This window comes from Zingiber officinale, chromosome 8B (genome assembly GCF_018446385.1).
Source record: "Zingiber officinale cultivar Zhangliang chromosome 8B, Zo_v1.1, whole genome shotgun sequence".
In the NCBI taxonomy this organism is placed as follows: domain Eukaryota; kingdom Viridiplantae; phylum Streptophyta; class Magnoliopsida; order Zingiberales; family Zingiberaceae; genus Zingiber; species Zingiber officinale.
Window position 1 is genome coordinate 35,161,050 of NC_056001.1, and position 21,042 is coordinate 35,182,091.

At 40.4% G+C, this 21,042-nt stretch overlaps 1 protein-coding gene across 1 annotated transcript; it reads left to right on the top strand.

The window, feature by feature from the left end:
• The first annotated feature begins 1,779 nt into the window (after positions 1 to 1,779).
• Positions 1,780 to 19,824, top strand: LOC122016871 (cyanelle 30S ribosomal protein S10-like). The gene is made up of 3 exons (XM_042574300.1): positions 1,780 to 2,024; positions 2,095 to 2,154; positions 19,300 to 19,824. The coding sequence occupies exons 1-3, from the start codon at positions 1,830 to 1,832 to the stop codon at positions 19,609 to 19,611; spliced, it is 567 nt and encodes a 188-aa protein (XP_042430234.1). The 5' UTR covers positions 1,780 to 1,829; the 3' UTR covers positions 19,612 to 19,824.
• The last annotated feature ends 1,218 nt before the right edge of the window (positions 19,825 to 21,042 follow it).

A 21,042-nucleotide genomic window follows, 5' to 3' on the forward strand; every position in this document is an offset into this window, starting at 1 on the left:
TTTAGCTGAAAGTTAGTATAATATTGGAAAACCTACGAAGAGGTCAAACAAATAGAGAATAGTTGGACTCCTTGTAGCCTAAAAAACTCACAATACCTGAAATAAGTGCTATCGGACTTGTCTATATAGATCAGTAGAGTTTTACCGAAACTCACTAACTAACTTTGGCTATTTGGATTTTTTTAAACTTACAACCACTAGAAAGGGTTGTGTGAGGACAAGGTGCATATGGTATCAACCATAAGTTCTGATTAAGGAATAATGTGGGTCTGCTGTCGAGAGATCAACACTATCACATGTCTGGTCTAATTCATATTAGGCCCAATGTGAGACTGATCTCCTAGATACTAGGACCAAGTTCTAGCTAAAAGTTAGGATAACATTAGAGCACCTCCTGAGAGATTGAAATAAGCAAAGGAGGAAACCGTTGGACTCTTTGCAGTCTTAAAAATATACAGGATCTGAAATGAGTCCAATCAGATCTGTCTAGGTCGATTAGTGGATTTTGATCGAAATCCGCTAATGAACCTAGACTATTTAGATTTTTATAAACTTTCAACCACTAGGAAGGGTTGATTGAGGACAATGTACAAATGATATCAAACCTTAATTCTGAGCAAAGAACAACGTGGGTCTGGTGTCAGGAGATCAACATTACCATATGCTTGATATGATCTCATATTAGACCCAACGTGAGACTGATATCCTAGAGGTCAGGATCACGTTGTAGCTGAAAGTTAGCATAATAGTGGAGGAGGATACAATTAGACTTCTTGTAACCTCAGAAATCCACAAGACCTGATATAAGTGTAATCGAACATGTCTAGGTGGATCAATATGGGGTTTTACCCAAACCCACTGATTGACCTAAGTTATTTGGATTTCTACAAACTTGTAACCAGTACGAATGATTGAGCAAGGATAAGGTACATATGATGTCAAATATTGATTATGATCAAGGAACAACGTGAGCATGGTGTCAGGAGTTAACATTACCATAGACTTGGTTGGATTCAGATTAGGCCGAACGTGGACTTGATTTCTCAGATACCAGGACACCGTTATAGGTAAAAGTTAGCAAAACATTAGAGCACCTCCAGATAGCTCGAAATAAGTAATGAAAGGTATAGTTGGACTTCTTGCAATCTTAGAAACCCATATAATCTAAAATGAGTCCAGTCAGACTTATCTAAGAAGATTAGTAGTTTTTGCTCGAAATTCATTAATGGACCTAAGCTATTTGGATTTGTGTAAACTTGTAACCACTAAGAAGGGATGAGTCTACATAACATAGATATAATGTGGAATATTAGTTTTAAACAATGTGAATTTAGTTATAGTCGTGTGTCATTTTGTATAAAGTTTGAAACAAGATAATCCTTTTTAGACTTATTGAGATTGATTTACATTGATGGTAGCATGACGTATTAATTTAGATATTGTAATTTCTATTTGACTAATCAAGTTAAATTTCATGAGTGGATTTTGACTTTTAATTTTTGCCTTATATATTTTTATAATTTCATGAGATTTTAAATCAATTTTAAATTGTAAAATATTTAATATTCTGAAAATTTAAATTTATTAACTCTAGTTATTTTAAATTTAAAGCAACTTAACCTTATTTTAGTTTGATTTTAATTTCATTTTTAACAAATTTAAAATATGTTAATTATTAATTTACATAAAATTATTTTTAAAATTAAAATTAATTATCTTAATTTTGAATTTATTTTTACAGATAAAAAACATTAATAAGAAGATGGTATATTCATCCGGATAACGCGAGAGGATAGAGCGGACACGAGCGAGCCGGAGAGTCCATAACCATGGCGGCGACGTCTTCCTCACTGTCCGCCGCGACACTGCCCCTCCTTCCGCTCTCCAATCGCGCCTCACTCTCTTCCCGCCCCCAAACCCTCTCCCTACCGCTCTTGTGTTCGAACCCTCCTATGTCCCTGCGCTCCCGTCCGCCTCCGTTCTCCCATGTCTTCTCCGCAGCCGCAGCCGTAGATGCTGCAGAGGTACTTCATCTTCTTCGGTGAAGCAAAATCTATTTTGTTTTTCTTCAGGTGTTTGTTCTTTGTGTGTTAGGTAGAAGAGGACTCGGTTGTTGCCGCCCCTTCCTTCGATGTCGAGGCGGATACCGATAAGGTACTCAGCTCTTTGGCTGATTCTGTTGTAGCATATAATTGTTACTTTTGATGCTATTATTACTGAAAAAATCATTTCACGTTGAAGGTCTTAGTATGGTTAAGGAACTAGGATAAAATGATGCAGTGGAAATTGGTTGTCGAGGTGGATGTTGAGGTGGTGATGAGGATGCACAGCTTTCCAGCGAGGTGAATGCTAAGGTGGGGATCTTGTTTGTGGTTCGATTAGGATGGTGTAGGGCGATCTGTGCACATTACAACAAGTGTCAGAGGACTTTGGAGTTGTTCTGCAAATCCTCTTTGATGCTTAACTCACTGTAGTGTAGTGGAAGCAAAAGCACAGTAGAAATTGTGAGGAGAGATTCTGAACCTGTAGATGATACTCAGTACCTCTTATACGTGTGAGAGAACTGAGAAGCTTGCATAGATTGTGACTATAATCTCCAGGAAAAGAGGGCTTGCCCTGATCGTTTCAACCATTTCTTATTTAGTTATCATTAATGATGATAGCGTCAACTTCTCGACCATTGTTGGCTGGATACGACAGTTATAGAGGGGTCATAACTGGGGTCGCCGACCATGTCAACCTGAGATTGTCACACTGAGAAAGAAGCCACACATGAACCTAATATAGTCAAAAGCTTCTTGAAATAGAGCATGTAACCATGACCTATTGACCTGGAACAAATCGATTTACCGTATCATTAGTCCTCAAATTGAGGTGAAGTATATGAGACTCAACTCGGCCATTCTGGTCAGCCGGCCATTGCTGGACTAAAAGGGGCATGGTTGAGTCGGAGAAGTCGACAATCGAGGGATGACTTTGATAGATAGTTTGCCCATTTTGCAATTTTGAATCTTCTGCCTGTAATTTGAAATGTTTACTACTCATATCATTGTTCGCATTTTGTCAACCTTCCTTCTAAACATAGAGGAGTATCCTTTTCTTTGCATTAAATGGAAGTACTTCATTCACCACCTTTAGATGCCCTTCTAGGGTTAGGGTTGATCTCCTGGTCTCACTAATAGACTTTGGGAATGAGTCATCGGGGCCATTGAGGTGGCTTTCGGTGAAATTTGTTTAGAATCAGCCCAAAGACCATGACATGAGACCTGGAGAACTTAGTGCACCGAGGATACTATGATAACAATCGATGAAGGATACAGGATTCCTCCAAATTTTGAGGTAATATTGCCCAAGTTGAGCGACCGACCTCATCATCCAATACTTCGAGCCATTACCCAATTTGTAGGTTAGTTGGAGGGTGACCTACGCATCCCGATCTCTCTTTTCTTCCAACAAGTAGATGACTACGTTAGGATCTCTTTGAGCCAGTTACCCCTAATTTTTTTTTTCAACTTTTAGCTGAGATGGACAAATTGTCTTTTGGCATCTATGTCATCCCCTTACCCCGTATCTTTTATTATTTTTTCTATCTGTAGAGGTCTGAGGTCTGAGTGATTTACATTGCTGTTCGAGCCAACTTTTAATTTTTTGGGGCTTATCCGTCCTAATATAAACACAGGAAGGAGTTTTGCCTTTTTGTGCGTCCTTTTGTTCCTTTTCAGTTTTGCATCCCTTGGAGGAGAATTTCCCTCCCATGTCAGATTTAACTAAGTTCAAGGATGAGGATACCTTCCACCTGATTTTTGTACCCTCTGAGGTTGCCTTTTGACGTCAGCGTCCTTATCGAAGAGGACCTACTTTATTAATATGGGTTGTCTCAAGATGCCTCTAGGCAGTTATCTATATCTTCATGTTTCCTGCAATTCTAACAATTGAGATATGACCTTTGCTTTATTTATGCAAAGGAGAAGATGTCATAAGTGGTCGCCTTAAAGAAGCTCTGAAAGAAAGGTGGCCTCCTAGAAACTTCGATAGATCCTGTCGACAAGCAGACACTGACCTTTAACGGTCTTCCAGCTTCAACCTCTATTTGAGAGGCTGAAGGGGCTTCTTTAGTATGGAAGAGGCAACATTAGTCCACCTCTTCGAGGCTTCAGAGATCTTAGAAGTCCCTCTCAGGTAGAAGAGTCTTTGGAAGCCCCGTTGGCACCTTTGGAGCCTTAGTCATCATCCTCTAGGGGGAAGCCTTCAATGTCAGAGCCAAGTCCTGCCCCTACCATCTGATCAATAGGAGAGTAGGGAGCTTCTAATGCGGGGATCCTGTAAGTGTGTCCCTTCTTCAGCTCAGCCAAGATTGCCTCCATTGGAAGACCTCCAAAAGATATGTTGCTTGTCGTTGGGCTACTTGGTGCAACACCTTAAGATAACTAACTTTATTCCTTTCTGGGTAGCGCATGCTCACACAGACGTTAGTGCTAGATCGGGAGTTGCTAAAGAGGATTATGCATATCTGCAATAATCAAACCATAGAAGGTCTTGGGAGACTGAGCTAAGATCGCCGAGCACTGGGAGAAGGAGGCTAAAGCCGTTAAGGCCCAGGAGGCACACCTCTCCAAGTAGCTTGCCAAGGTTATGATAAAGTTGGAGACTACTAAGGTAGAGCTTGATCGAACTAAGGTTGAACTAGCGGTTCACTGAATAGGGGAGGACGAACCACAACAAAAGTGGAGGGTAGACCTTCTCCCATCTTCGGACCCAAACGAGATCCTAGTTGATTTAGCTACCCCGTTTCTTTGAACTTGAGTTTGAGGGGTATGTAGCTCAATTCAAGACACAAGACTATTCGCTAGATGGAATGCCAACAGACTTGCTGGATTGTAGTTGAGCCTTGGAGAGCATTTCCTAGAAGGATTTTGAGCAAAAGCAATAGTTGTAACTTATATGAACCATGTAATGGACTCATTTTTGAATGAAATGACAAGTTGTGATGAATGCATCTTTGATTGTACTTGAATTGTGGGTGAGCAAGCCAATTAGTCTTTATGTGAATCTTGAACCAGAGAGATAATTGAACTCGATCTCACAATTTGGTGAATCTCTGAGGTAGGAGAGATAATAGGAACTTGATCTTGCGACCTAGATGAACCTTTGAGTTTGAGGAGAGATGGAAGACTTAATCTTGCAACTTGTGCGAACCTATGAAGTCAAGGAGAGATAGAAGACCCGATATTGCAACCAACTTGGGTGAACCTCTAAGGTCAGAGAGAGAGAGAGATATATATATATAGAAAACTCGATCTTGCGAATTGAGTGAACCTTAAGGTTAGGGAGAGATATGTGACTCGATTGTGTAACCTGGGGAACCCTCGACATTAGGGAGAGATAGAAGACTTGATTTTGCGATTTGGGAGAACCTTTGAGTTCAGAGAGAGATAGAAGACTTGATCCCGCAACCTAAGTGAACCTCAGGGAACCTCTAACGTCTACGAAATAATATTCGACCTACGACCTTGGTGAATCTCTAATGTCGAGGAGAGATAGTAAGAAATTTAATCCTGTGACTTGCGTGAACCTCTAAAGTCAGGGAGAGATACTTGATCTCCCAACCTTAGTGAGCCTTAGAGATCAAGGAGAGAAAAGATTTGATCCTATGACTTAGGCAAACCTGTAAGGTTGGAGAGAGAGAGAGTTGGAAACTTGATCTAACAATATGGATAAACTCCTGAGGTCGAGGAGAGACAGAGGATTCGATCTTGCAACCTGAGAAATATTTAAGGTCCGGGAGAGATGAAAGAAAGCTTGCTCCTGTAACGTAGGTGAACCTTTGAGGTTAGGGAGGGATAGAAAACTTAATCTTGCGAACTTTAAGGTTGAAGAGAGTTAGTAGGAAATTCAATCCTGCGACATGGAGGAACCTATGAGGTCAAAGAGATAAAAGACTCGATCCCGCGATTTGGGTCAACCACTGAGGTTTGAGAGAGAGAGAAGACTTGATCTCGTGACCTTAGCGAACCTCAGAAGTCACGAAGACATAGTAGGAAACTCAAATCCTTAACCTAGGTGAACCTCTCATGTCGAAGAGAGATAGAAGACTCGATCCCACTATATGGAGAATCTCTAAGATAATAGGAATCTCGATGTTGTGACCTGGGTAAACCTTTGAGGTTAGGGAGATAATAAACTCGATCCATGATTTAGTTGAACCTCGAAGGTCCGGGTTAGATAAAAGATTTGATCTTGTGATGTGGGTGAAACTTTTGAGGTCGAGGAGAGATAACAAACTTAATCCTGCGATGTAGGTGAACTTCTAAAGTTGGGGAGTCATTGTAGGAAATTCGATTCTGCAGCCTAGGCGAACCTGTGAGTTTAGGGAGGGATAAATATCTCGATCTTATGACCCAGAGAGAGAGTAAGAAACTCAATCTTGTGAACTAGGCAAAACTCTTGTCTGGAGAGATAAAATATTCAATCTCGTGACCCGGCGAACTTATGAGGTTAGGGAGAGAGGGAGAAATATTAAACTTGAGATCTTGTGACCTGGGCGAACCTCTGCCGTTGGGGAGAGATAGTAGGAAACTTGATCCTATGACTTGGGTGAATCTATGATGTTGGAGAGAAAATAGATTCAATTCCATGGTTTGTGTGAACTTCTAAATCGTAGAGAGATGGAAAACATGATCCTCTGACCATGTGAACCTTTGAGATTGGTGAGAGGAGATATAGTAACATGATCTCGCAACCTGGGCGAACCTTGGAGGTCGGGGACATAAAAAGTCGATTTTGCGACTTGGGTGAATCTCAGAGGTCAAGTTGAGATAAAATATTCGATTTCGCAACATAGGCAAGCCTTCGAGGTCGTGGAGATATAAAAGATTTGATCCTACAACCTAGGCAAACCTCTGACGCCGAGGAGAGATACATGGCTTGATCCAGCAATTTGGGTGAACTCAGAGTGAGGTTGTAGGAAACTCAATCTTGTGACTTGGGTATACCTCTGAGGTTGGGGAGAAATAATTGACTCAATCCTGCAACCTAGTGAACATTCGAGGCCGGGAAGAGATAGAAAACTTGATCCCAAGATCTTGGCGTACCTCTAAAGTCAAGGAGAGATAGTAGAAAATGTGATAGTGAATCTTTGAGGTTTGTGAGAGATAGTAGACTCGGTTCCGCAACATGGTGAACATTTGAGGCCGGGAAGAGATAGAAAACTTGATCCCAAGATCTTGGCGAACCTCTTAAGTCAAGGAGAGATAGTAGAAAACGTGATAGTGAATCTTTGAGGTTTGTGAGAGATAGTAGACTCGATTCCGCAACATGGGTGAACCTCTAATGTCATGGAAAGATTGTAAGAAACTCTCGCGACTTGAGCGAACCTTTGAGGCCATGGAGAGATCATAGTAAACTTGATCCTAAGGCTCGTGTGAACCTTGAGGTCTTGAGCAATACAAGACTCGATCTCACAACTTGAGTGAACCTCTAAGGTCAGGCAGGGGAGACAGAAGATTCGATCCCGCGACCTAAGGGAGGGATAAAAGACTTGATCCATGACTTGGGAGAACCCTTAAGATCAGGGAGAAATAGTTGGAAACTTGATCCTGTGACTTGGGTGAACCTCTAAGGTCGTGGAGAGATAATTTATTCGATCCCGCAACTTGGGCGAACCTCTAAGGTTGGAGAGAAGACTTGATTATTTAATTTGGGTTTACTTTTGAGGCCAAGGAGAGATAGTAGGAAAGACTCGATTCCATAACCTAGGCAAACTTTTGAGTTCAAGTAGAGAGTTGGAAACTCAGTCCTACAACTTGGCCAAACCTTTAAAATTGGGGAGAGATCAAGTAGAGATTATAGAAGACTCAATTCCTAACTCACAAGCCTAATGGGTGAGAACATAAATATCTACGTATAAGTGAACCCTTATTTTCAAAATTAATACTAAGCACATTCTTGGAGTAAATATCTCAAGTAACAAAGAGTAAAGAATACATCCTCAATGTCCATGTCTTGTCAATCTCTTGAGATCATGCCGATGATCCCAAGTGTGGGATGATTGTAGCATCCAACCCCTTCCTCAGTGTTATCCTTTCTTCTCGAGAAGGTGAGTCACGTCGTTCTCAGGCATGGACTCTTTGCGAACCTGTGTCCATCCTTAGGGATCTCGGACGCTACACTACTTGACCTTTTTCCAGGGAATACCTCTCTAAACAGAGAGGGGCCTTATATGATAACATGCTCTATCTCCCGACTGATTTGTTGTTGCTAACAATCATGAGTAGCATGGCCATATCGATGATGGAAGAGCAAAATAGGTCAAACGAAGGCCTCTTAGGTCCTTTCCTAAAACTCGAGGGTCATTGTAAGACTAGATTCTCATTGTAGATTTGCAACGCCCTTTCCTTGGACAAACTTAAGGGTGTACAAGTGGTGAGATGTCCACAAGGCTCAATCCTCGGTGGTTGTTGAGATTCTGTCCCTTTTTCTATCCTCCTGGAAGGTCAAGCAATTGGCTTATGCTCTTTTCTTTTCAGTTGTTGAGCCTCCTCAATGTTAATATATTTCTCAACTTGCCTGAAGAGTTTGTCGTAGCTGAGTGCCAAGGATTTGAAGAATTCCCCTCTTGGAGGCCCTAGGAGAAGGCGTTGGTTAGTACCTCTCGAGTGGCAAAAGGGACCTTTTGGTGTTGGGCCCCACTGCACCCTGGCTCAAACAATCCCTCTCGAGTTGGTTAGTATCCCCAACGTAACTCATGCCCCTCCTTCAAATTGAATAAGGGGGCCTTCTGGTGTTTCTTGCTGCTAGCAAAATGATGTAAGAATGCCAAGCATAAGTCCTCAAAGGACAGGATAGAATTGTGTGGGGCTTCAATGTGTTAATCCATTGCTAAGCCAGTCTGACTAGAGTTATAAGGAAGACTAGATAGTTCACTTTAGATAATGGTGTAAGAGGATAAGATTCTCGAATCGACACAAGTGGTCTTCTAGGTCAAAGGAACCATTGCCACACCTGAAGGTGGTCAGTAACTCTTTGGCAAGAACTCTTGCCGAGAAGGGAGTTCACTTGCATAATGCGACTTCTCTCATTTGCTTGTAGGCTTATTGAAAGTCACCTTATTGATCTCCTTGGTCGTTCGGGTGGGTTTGGCCACTTTGAGCCCTCTAGACCATGAAATCCTGAGGCAGCTCAATTTGAGGCTCTCGCTCGCCATCCCAGGCATTCGAAGAGGGAGGGTGCTGAGCGGTTCACCTCAGAGAACTTCCTCCACTATCAATGTAATTAGATGGGTTAGCTGTACGCTATATATACACACACACACACACACTTGGTCGTTCGGGTGAGTTTGGCCATTTGAGCCCTCTAGACCATGAAATCCTGAGGCAGCGCAATTTGAGGTTCTCGCTTGCCATTTATATATATACACATACACTTGGTCGTTCGGGTGAGTTTGGCCACTTTGAGCCCTCTAGACCATGAAATCCTGAGGCAGCTCAATTTGAGGTTCTCGCTCGCCGTCTCAAGCATTTGAAGAGGGAGGGTGCTGAGCGGTTCACCTTCAGAGAACTACCTCCCCTCCCCCGGAAAAAAACTTGGGTTATTTGAGCCAGGGTGAGGAGTCTTGCTGCTCTCTTCGAGTTATTTGGAAGGGATTGGTCGTATCCGCTCATGGAAGACCCGGGGTATTCTGGATTTGCTCTTGTCGTTACAATTTCAATGTTTGCACTTGATCCACTCAATTTTCCACAAACGACACCAAAATGATGCGGTAGAAATTGATTATCGAGTTGGATGTTGAGGTGGCAATGAGGATGTGGGGCTTTCCAGTGAGGTAAATGCCGAAGAGGGTATGTTGCCTGATTGGCACCTCATAATCAGATTGGGATGGTGTAGCACGACTTGCGAACACTAGAACAAATGTTAGAGGGCGTTGGAGTTGTTTGACAAAGCTCTTTGATGCTCAAGTCATTAGGGGGTAATGGAAGCAACAGCAGAGTAGAAATTGTGAGGAGAGATTCTGAATCTTTGGATGATGATGGATCGACAGCGCTAGAGGGGGGGGGGGGGTGAATAGCGCTCGTGGCTATTTCGTTTTTCGAAATCGTAAAAGCTTGTTCAGAAATAACGCAGCGGAAAGTAAATAAAGTGGACACGAAGGATTTACTTAGTTCGGAGCCTTGTGACGATTCCTACTCGAAGGCCCGCGATCCTTGATCGCTTCCGATAGGCAACAATTATAATTCGTAAAAGCTATTACAAGCTAAGTACAATTTAAGCAGTAAATAATATTGTACCGACAATAAAAAGACTAAAACTGAAACTCCGGGTTGTCGTTGCAGCACTTCTGAGTTGAGACGTTAGCAGCTTGTCGCACAAAGATTGCTTAGAAGATGTTTAGAAGATTGTTGTTTTAAAGCTGCACCTCAACCCTCCTTTTATATGAGGTTCCGGGCGCTTGGGGCCTTTCCGGGCGCCTGGAGTGTGACGTGGCCAGCCAACTAGGTTGCTCCACGTGGTGAAGTCGCGCAGGGGATAAAAGTTGGTCCCGGGCGCCCGGACCTCCTTTTTCCAGGAGCCGCTTCTCCTGCAAAACAAGGTTAGTCCGAGCAATTGCATACCCTGCAAGACAATGTTAGAATCTGATAATTCATAAGTGAAAAAGAGCTGACAGTCTTCGGACTGTCCGAGTCTGACTTCGGATTTCCAACCGAAAACCCTAGGTCGACCCGACACCTACTGTTCCCTCTACGGGGAACGCATCCTCACCTACTCCCCTCAGGAGAGATTACCTGATGCCAGTCCGGTCCTCCAGACCGACTGGACTTTCCGCCTAGGGTTACCACCCCATAGGACCTAGGGTTACCGCCCCCTAGGGTTTTTCTCCACCTAGGGTTGCCACCCCCTAGGACCTAAGGTTGCCGCCCCTTAGGGTTTTCCCTCACCTAGGGTTACCGCCCCCTAGGACCTAAGGTTACCACCCCTTAGGGTTTTTCACCTGCCTAACCGCAGCTAGGACTTTCCTGAAACACTCATTCAAACATGTTAGATCACACACTAACTTAACTTTGAATCCTTTGCCATTATCAAAACTAAGGTTCGATCGTCGGATGCTTTCCGCACCAACAATCTCCCCCTTTTTGATAATGACAACCGAAATTCAATGTTAAGTAAAAGAAATATGCTGTTATGTATAAGCACAAGACACAAGATAAGCGTGATAGCAAGATGAGCATAAACATAGCTCCCCCTTAATACAAGCTCCCTTTAAAGTATTTTCTTTGAATTTCTCTACTCTTTCTTTGAATTTGAATTTCTATTTTTATTTCCTTCTTTGAATTGAATTTCTCTACTTTCCCCCTTTGCCATATATCAAAAATGAGCTAGTTTTGAAAAACTTAATTTTTCAAGACAGAATTTAGCAGAAAACATTTTAACTTAGGCAAGGAGCAAGTGAAAGGTAACACCTTAGAATAGCAATATTTTTCAAAATTTGGCTAAGGAAAATAGTTTAGAGGATATGTTTCTTTGTGATATATTCAGCTCTTTTTAACTTAGTGAGTTTTCTATTAAAAAAAATTTTAAATAGAAGAGACTTGAAAGTCGTAAATTTGAAAAAGTTTTTTAAAAAGCTGTTTAAGATAAATGAATTGCAAAGATACTTAAGGTAAAGGAGAAGCGTTAACCTTAGTGTTTAATAGTTTACAAATTTTGTTTTAGTAAGGTATCAGAGCCCTAAGATCCAAGCATGAGTTAAGATTTGTTTTGATCAGGTATCAGATCCCTTAAGTACAAGCATGCTTAATCTTAATATTTCCATTTCCTTTAGTTTGAGAGATACTTTTAGCTAAGATAAGGTTATTTTTGTCTTTAACAAGTAACTAAACAAATGTTTGTGATATCACAACACTTTAATTTCTTAGTTTTTAAAGAGGGAGTTTAGCAAAAAAAATTTGATCAAGACTCAGTTTAGCTAAGAAAAAATACTTTTATCAAAGACTTAGCTAAACTTATGAAGATAATAGTTTTGTTAAGTATTTAACCTTAAAAAGACTTAGTTTTAAAAAGACTTATGAAGATAATTGTTTTGATGAAATTTTGAGAATGCTTTAGAAAATACTTAGCATTTTCAGCAAAACTTAGCATGTGAAAACAATTGCTTTGAGAGACACTTAGCTAATTTTGAAAATACTTAGCTATATATTCAGCTTAAAAATGATTGCCTTGAGAAAACTTCTTGCCAAATAGCTAAGTTTAGAGTGTAGTCTAACTAAGCTTAGTTAAAGAAGACTTGATTAAGTACTTAGCTTAAAGAGGTTTTACATAAAGGCTTAGCTTTGAAAACATTCTAGAAGAGTTATAATTTAAAAGCCAGGTCATAAATAATTTCAATTTTAAAGTTAAGTTAAGAATAACCTTAATTTTTTGAAGATGAGTAAAAATTAGTTTTTTAATTTTGAGGTCAAGTTAAAATTTTATTTTAACGAAAAACTAATTTTAAAACCAATTTAAAATCACTTCCTCTTAATAAATGCCTTAATAAATTCTTTGAGTTCAGGAGTCCAAGCATGAGAGGTTAAAAAACAATTTTCCTATCTTTCCATCTCACTCATCCTAGATAAACAAGCATGTTTAGCATATGAGTGAACGTGAGATGGAGTTAACATTTGCAATCATAATTTTATAATATGATTTGAGAATTAAAGATTTTTAAACCCTTTTAAATTAATTGAATAACATTATGAAATTAATTAAAAATCATAATTTGATTTTGAAATGCATTTTCAAAAGATTTTTGAAACGGATTTTCAAATAATTTTAAATGATTTTTAAAAGAGTTTTTTTTTAAAAAATAATTTTTAAAGAATTTTTAAAATTCGGTTTTAAATGATTTAAAAAGATTTTTCAAGAAATTTTGAAATTAAATTTTAAAAGATTTTTAATTAATTTTGAAAAGATTTTTAATGGAATTTTTAAAATGATTTTCAAAATAATTTTTAAAGGACTTTTAAAGGAATTTTAAAATGCTTTTCAAAAATAATTTTTAAAGGACTTTTAAAGGAATTTTAAAATGATTTTCAAAATAATTTTTAAAGGACTTTTAAATGAATTTTTAAAATGATTTTCAAAATAATTTTTAAAAGATTTTTTAAATGAATTTTAAAACGATTTTCGAAATAATTTTTAAAAGATTTTTTAAATGAATTTTAAAATTATTTTCAAAATAATTTTTAAAAGATTTTTTAAATGAATTTTAAAAATTAAGTTTTGAAGTAATTTTGAAATTAATTTGAATTTCAATTAATTATCAGTTTGTTTTTAATTACTTAGTCATCTCACCCGATCTGAATTTTCAATCAAGGAATCCTATAATTTTTGTGAGATGAATTGAGGTTCAATTTAAGGGTCTGGTTTAACTTTGTGTTAGATTCAGGTTTAGCTTTGGGTTCAACAAGTAAGCATTCTTTGGATAAACTTCTGGGTTATGGTGAGTCACAAGGAACTCATTAAAGTAACCATGCCTTCGAGGTTTTCCAAATAGTCCTACCCATTGAACTTAATATTAAACCTTGGTCTAACTAGTTAGGATCCATTTAAGGGTAGCTTCGGTCAGTTCCACTTGGCCAAATGCACCAGGTCGAAGCCATATCTTCCTAGACATGCGATGCCCAAGCTTTCCTAACTTACTATCATCCAAAAACTTCACCAGTACTGTGTTTCAGGTTAACTCTAACCCTTTTTAATCTATCCTTATTTACCCATCCAGGTAATCTACTCTTGTTTACCCGTTTCGGGTAGATTAAGTTCGGTTACCCTGTCGGGTAAATAGATATCGGAGTTGCCAGCTATTCTGGACCCTCCTTCTATTTGATTAATAATTAATTTCGAATTTTTTAATTTGAATTTTAAATTTTAATTACGAATTTTGAGTTTGAATTTTAAATTTTCGTAATTACGATTTTTGAATTTGAATTTTAAGTTTTAATTACGAATTTTGAATTTGAATTTTAAATTTTCGTAATTACGATTTTTGAATTTGAATTTTAAGTTTTAATTACGAATTTTGAGTTTGAATTTTAAATTTTAATTACGAATTTTGAATTTGAATTTGAATTATTAATTTTAATTGTTTTTCTGCTAGCTCCACCTGGATCATAGCCTCGATAAGGTTTATCGAGGTAATGTATTTGATCCTTAGGAACCCAGTAATGTCCAAGTCTTACTTGATTGATCAGATTGGACTTGGCAACCCAAGCTTGGACTGATTTACTATTTGGTTTGTTTATTAAGGATAGGTAAGATTTATATTTCTTTTTATATCCTAGTCCAGTTCGATTGTAGATTGCCCTTTGAGTTCCAAGAATCAAGTCAAGATTCTTGGATCCCAAGGAAAATCGCTCTAGGGTTGTTTTCAAATCCTTGACTTGACTTTTCAGATTGGAATTCTCTTCCTCAAGTTTTTGAACTTGAGTTGAGGTTCCAGTCTGAACTTGATTAGTTAAGGATTCGTTGTTAGGCGTTTCTTTAAGGAGTGTTACCTCCTTTAGAAGCGCTTTGATTCGAATCTTGGACTTAGCTGCTTTATGCATTAAATAATTAATTAAACTATATAAACGACTTTTACTTACAGAGGGGTTCGGCCCTTCGGAAATGGATGCGGATCCGTGGCTTCTCTCGGACTCGGCTTCCGATTCGTCCTCATTTCTGGATCCGTTGGTGTAGTCCTTGGCTGTCAAGGCGAGAAAGTTCGTCTGTTCCAGTTCTTCGTCGTCGGATTCCTCGGAAGAAGACTCGTCCCATGTTGCCTTCAATGCCTTCTTTCTTTTGGGTTTCTTTGAATCCTTCTGGTTCGGGCAATTTGCCTTGATGTGACCCTTTTGATTGCACCCGTAGCAGGTCACTTCGAATTTAACCTTCGAGCTTGGCTGGGCTTCTTTAGACTGGATGACTTTTCTGAGATCCTTTTTGTTGAAGCCCTTCTTTTTGCAGAGCTTCTTTACTAAGTTGACTATCTCGGTTGTAAGTTCATTATCGTCTTCCGAATCTGGTTCTTCTTCTGACTCAGGTTCGGTTCTTCGCTTGATTTTTGACTCACGCGATCTCCCTGTTCCTGCAACCAAAGCCAACCCTTTCTCGGTCGGGCGTGCATTAGTCTGTTCGTGAAGTTCGAATTCTTGACAAAGTTCATCTATTTTAACGGTAGATAAGTCCTTGGAGACCTTGTAGGCATCTACCATGGATGTCCACAAGGTGTTCCTTGGAAAGACGTTTAGAGAATACCTTATGATGTCCCGGTTGTCTACCTTCTGTCCAATTGCATGAAGACCATTGAGCAGATCTTGAATCCGGGCATGGAGTTGGGCAGCTGTTTCACCTTCCTGCAATTTGATGTTAAATAATTTATTAAAAATTAAGTCTCTTTTACTTACTTTGGTGTCGGATGTCCCTTCGTGAAGTTCAATTAGCTTCTCCCACAATTCTTTGGCACTGTTGAAGGGGCCGACGTGGTTGAGTTCTTCTTTTGATAGACCACACTGGAGGGTACAGGTTGCCTTGGCATTAGCTTCCACCTTCTTGATCAAAGATGCATCCCAGTCCTCGTACGGTAGTGGTTTGCCGGCGCTATCAGATGGTAATTGGAATCCGGTTTTGACAATCATCCAGACTTCAAAGTGAGTCTGGAGATATGCCTCCATCCGACCCTTCCAGTACCCGAAGTCGTCTCCAGTGAATAGCGGAGGGCGGGCTGTACTGTAGCCTTCTTGAAGGGCCATTTCAGATTAACCTAAAACGAAAAACAACCAACAAAATGTCCCAGGACTTGGTCCTGGCTTAGTAGTGCGGAAGGAAAACAAATGGATCACGAACTCGGGTGGTGTTGCATCAATTCCGAGAAAAATCGATTCGAGGGAAAAAGAATTAGAATATAGCTATGAGGCTAAATTCTAATCGACTCTGAAAATCTAAAAAATACCACGAAAAAATATTTTGAATGGTGGTTGCACCGATTCAAAATGACCCCGCTCTGATACCAATTGATGGATCGACAGCGCTAGAGGGGGGTGGGGGGGTGAATAGCGCTCGTAGCTATTTCGTTTTTCGAAATCGTAAAAGCTTGTTCAGAAATAACGCAGCGGAAAGTAAATAAAGTGGACACGAAGGATTTACTTCGTTCGGAGCCTTGTGACGACTCCTACTCGAAGGCCCGCGATCCTTGATCGCTTCCGATGGGCAACAATTATAATTCGTAAAAGCTATTACAAGCTAAGTACAATTTAAGCAGTAAATAATATTGTACCGACAATAAAAAGACTAAAACTGAAGCTCCGGGTTGTCGTTGCAGCACTTCTGAGTTGAGACGTTAGTAGCTTGTCGCACAGAGATTGCTTAGAAGATGTTTAGAAGATTGTTGTTTTAAAGTTGCACCTCAATCCTCCTTTTATATGAGGTTCCGGGCGCCTGGAGTGTGACGTGGCCAGCCAACTAGGTTGCTCCACGTGGTGAAGTCGCGCAAGGGATAAAAGTTGGTCCCGGGCGCTCGGACCTCCGGGCGCTCGGACTTCCGGGCGCCCGGACCTCCTTTTTCCAGGAGCCGCTTCTCCTGCAAAATAAGGTTAGTCCGAGCAATTGCATACCCTGCAAGACAATGTTAGAATCTGATAATTCATAAGTGAAAAAGAGCTGACAGTCTTCGGACTGTTCGAGTCTGACTTCGGATTTCCAACCGGAAATCCTAGGTCGACCCGACGCCTACTGTTCTCTCTACGGGGAACGCGTCCTCACCTACTCCCCTCAGGAGAGATTACCTGATGCCAGTCCGGTCCTCCATACCGACTGGACTTTCCGTCTAGGGTTACCACCCCCTAGGACCTAGGGTTACCGCCCCCTAGGGTTTTTCTCCACCTAGGGTTGTCACCCCCTAGGACCTAAGGTTGCCGCCCCTTAGGGTTTTCCCTCACCTAGGGTTACCGTCCCCTAGGACCTAAGGTTGCCGCCCCTTAGGGTTTTCCCTCACCTAGGGTTACCGCCCCCTAGGACCTAAGGTTACCACCCCTTAGGGTTTTTCACCTGCCTAACCGCAGCTAGGACTTTCCTGAAACACTCATTCAAACATGTTAGATCACACACTAACTTAACTTTGAATCCTTTGCCATTATCAAAACTAAGGTTCGATCGTCGGATGCTTCCCGCACCAACAGATGATGCCCATACCTAATGATATACTTGGGGGTCTTGTCCGGGACGGTTTATTTGGAACATCCCTGATCTGGAACATCCCTACAACAGCTTATACGCTTTGGGAACATGTCCGATTGGCCCCACAGCAACTAACACACTTTGGGAACATCCCCGATTGAGAACATTCATGTAATAACTCACATTTTGAGAACATCCTTGACCAAGAACATCCCCATCAAGCCAGATACCGCAAAACTAGAACCCCGACCATTCTTGACAACTGCGATCGTCAGCCAAAATGCCAATACCCGTCACTGACATGCCAGAGGGCATGAACATGACTCGCGGTGGATGTCTAGACGGTAGCAGGCATATGGTGCTGATGCTGTCGCCTCTACTACTTGGGACAGCCCCGTCAATCAGGCCAGACACAAGTTGAGGTGGCATCCTATGTGGGTGGTCGCACCCCAGTATAAAAAAGGTTGGTAAAGGAGAAAACCCGGATACGCGCTCTCAAGCATGCAGGCTCGCTTTCTTCTCATTTCCTCTTGTGGTTTTGGACTAACTTGAGCGCTAGAGAGGTCATGTTGGTCATCGCTGGTGCCTGCTAATCCATGTTGATGCGCAAGCCTTGAGGCAGCCCGGATGGGGGGAAGAAGGTGTTCTACTGGTCAGAACCCACCCAGATCACAGCAGGGCGAGCCACATCACCTAAATACTTACAAGTGACGTGAGAAGTCTACTAAGTTTGTGACCACGATCTCTGGGAAAAGATGGCTGTTCTGGCTGCTTCAGTCGTTTCTTAGTTTAATTGTTATTAATGATGATAGTGCTTATTGCTCAGCCAATGTTGGCCTGATATGGCGGGTCATGAAGGAGGGACTATTACTAGGGTTGTGGGTCACATCAACCTGATACCCTTACTGAATCGAGAGCTTGAGTAGCCGAGCTAAGCTAGATGGACTCAAAAGGCCGAACTAGACTAAGAGCTTAGGTAGCCGAGTTGGATGAGGAGCTCAGGAGGCCATACTGGTCAGAGGGTTTGGGAGCTGATCCATGAGTAAGGAGCCACATTGAACTCGTACTTAGTATAACCAAAAGCTTCTTGAAATAGGCCACATAAGCATGACGCTCTGTCCCCGTACGAACTGCTGTAGGTATCATAAGATATCCAACTTAGTACTCACAACTCTTGGTCTGTGATACAAAAGCGCCTTATTTGGAGGATTTTTCCCTTAAATTTCCTACATATGAAACAAGATTTTGCCTTTCCTATTAGGTTCCCAAAGTCTTTCAGGTTTGAATTTGGTGCATCTTGATCTCCCTTGTGTAGTAGAAGCAACAAAACATGACCAAAGGTAGATATTTTTGAAGCCTGATAAATAAGAAGGCCATAATGCTTTATTCCACCAAGAAAACTAGGAACTCTTAAGGTTCTTATATATTTGTTTGCATACTAGTTTTCTGATCAACAGATCTGTAGAACAGTAGATGTCCATTAGAATGACTCAATGTATTTTAGTTACAGAAATGCTGAAACTATTGCTTGGATAGTTCTATGGTGGAGTTACACAATGCTTCAACTCAGCAAAACGTGTGAAATAGTTTTCTGATCGATGAGACTTAGTTGATTTGAGTTCCTTTTTTGCAAGATGGCACTATATTTGAGTATTTCTTGCATTTTTAATGTACAGTAGGATCAACATTCTTTGGAAATACACCCACAGTGGATGTATTCTGATGGAGTTGAGCTCAATCTACGTATTTAACCTTTTTGGCTTTGTGTCAGTGACAATGAGCCGTGGTCTTTTGTACCATCCCCTCTCTCCTTGGTCTTTGTGAAGACAATCTAACTAAAAAATGTGGTTCCTTAATCTAATTGAGCGTGTTGAGCTAAACAATGATTGTTGAGTTATTCTGAATAAGTCACTTGCATTTTGGTTTGATTGCTGATCTAGAAAATAATCTTTTGGAATTTAATGTACATACTAAGACTCCTTGACAGCTCTTGTCTTTGATTTTATTAAATTTGACTTGGATGTCTGAATTTCTATAGTAAGGGTTAATTTCTAACTAACCTTCTCTTTTGGCTATCAATCTAAGTATAGATGTCTTGTGAACTTCTATTACCAGATGGCACCGAAACAGAAAATAAGAATCAAATTGAGGTCCTACTGGGTGTCACTGATTGAGGATTCGTGCAAGCAAATACTTGAAGCTGCCCGAACAACCAATGCAAAGACCATGGGCCCAGTGCCCCTTCCCACAAAGAGGAGAGTCTATTGTGTCCTTAAGTCACCCCATGTTCACAAGGATGCTCGGTTCCATTTTGAGATTCGGACTCACCAACGGCTAATTGACATCTTGTATCCAACCGCCCAAACAATTGACTCGCTAATGCAGCTTGACCTTCCTGCAGGTGTGGATGTTGAGGTCAAGCTATGATACCATCACAACTGATGTTTTTTATTTTCCCATATGTTTCTATTTTCTTTTCATCCATTTTCAGCTCTGCCAGGAACTAGAAGGCAAGGCTTTATACTTTGTACCTATGGCTTGTTCAGTGTTCTTCTTAAGTTTTTTTCTGTGAAATTGTTGAGAGATGTTTGATTCCAGTTGTAGCAACAAGTTGTGTTATTTGACTTTTTTCTTGGTTTTTGCACATGATTATTTCTTGTTCGTACCCAATTCATTTGAACAGGATGAAGCTTGAAGGACAGTTGGACAACATATGCCTTGTATATTGTAACTGTGAGTGAGTCTGTTTATTCCGTGTCTGGCCTTCGGTGGGTTTGTGTATGACAGATGGTACGAGATCTGGTTTTTGTTGAGGACTTTATTTCTCTATAGTTAGGCAAGATGATTGAACTAACTATATGTCTATATCTCAATTTTGTCACTGTAATCATGCCTCAAGTGTTCGAGTTTTACTTTGGATTTTGATGTATGGATAAAATGTCTAAGTTGGGGCATGTGATTTTGTTTGATAAGTGTGTTTGAGTTATATAGGACTTAGTGGATGTACATATGGAGACGGAGACGACTTGGTGTTGGCTGGTAGACAGAGTACGCAAGTAGATTATGAAAGATGGCACGAGGAAGGAGCTAAGGGCACAGGTACATTTGAGAGTGAAAAAGATAGAGAGGAGATAATTTTGTGGCAGAGATGGATTTATGATGAGTTGAGAGCACATGTACTCGATTGAGGATAGTTCTTAACTTGGGTGAGACACAATCACTAGGATGATTAGTTGAAAATAATCAATTTGATCTAATTGATTGATGATTGAGTCAACTAATGGAAATAGTAAGTCAGTTGGGAAACTCAAAATTCTAAGCTTTGTTCAAGGTTTGTGGTTTAGTTGAGTCTATTAATGTGGAAATTAGTTTATTGATGACTGAGTAAACACATCTCAAGTCGAGGAACAACTAATGGTTTGGTAATTCTAAACTTTGTTCAAGGTTTGTGGTTTAGTTGAGTCTATTAACGTGGAAATTAGTTTATTGATGACTGAGTCAAGACATCTTAGGCCGAGGAACAAATATGATGATAAAAGGTGAATACGCTCGTCCCTAGCCTCTCCGTCAATCCGTCTCAGGGCCAATACGGAGGAGATAAATCACGGACGGTTATTAACTTTTGGAATAATGATTAGCACATAAAAGGTCGAAGAACAAATATGTTGGAATCATTAGTGGTTTGGTGTGATTACGAGTTTTGATGTTTGAGCAAAGTTAGACTTTGTATTGTGAATTGATTTGTGTCTCTAAATGGAGTGTTTTGTGGCTCAAGATCTGAGTTAAATAAGAGAATGGTGATATGAGAAATCTGAGACCACAGGATGCGGAGCATTTAAGTTGTGCCCGGAGAGAAGA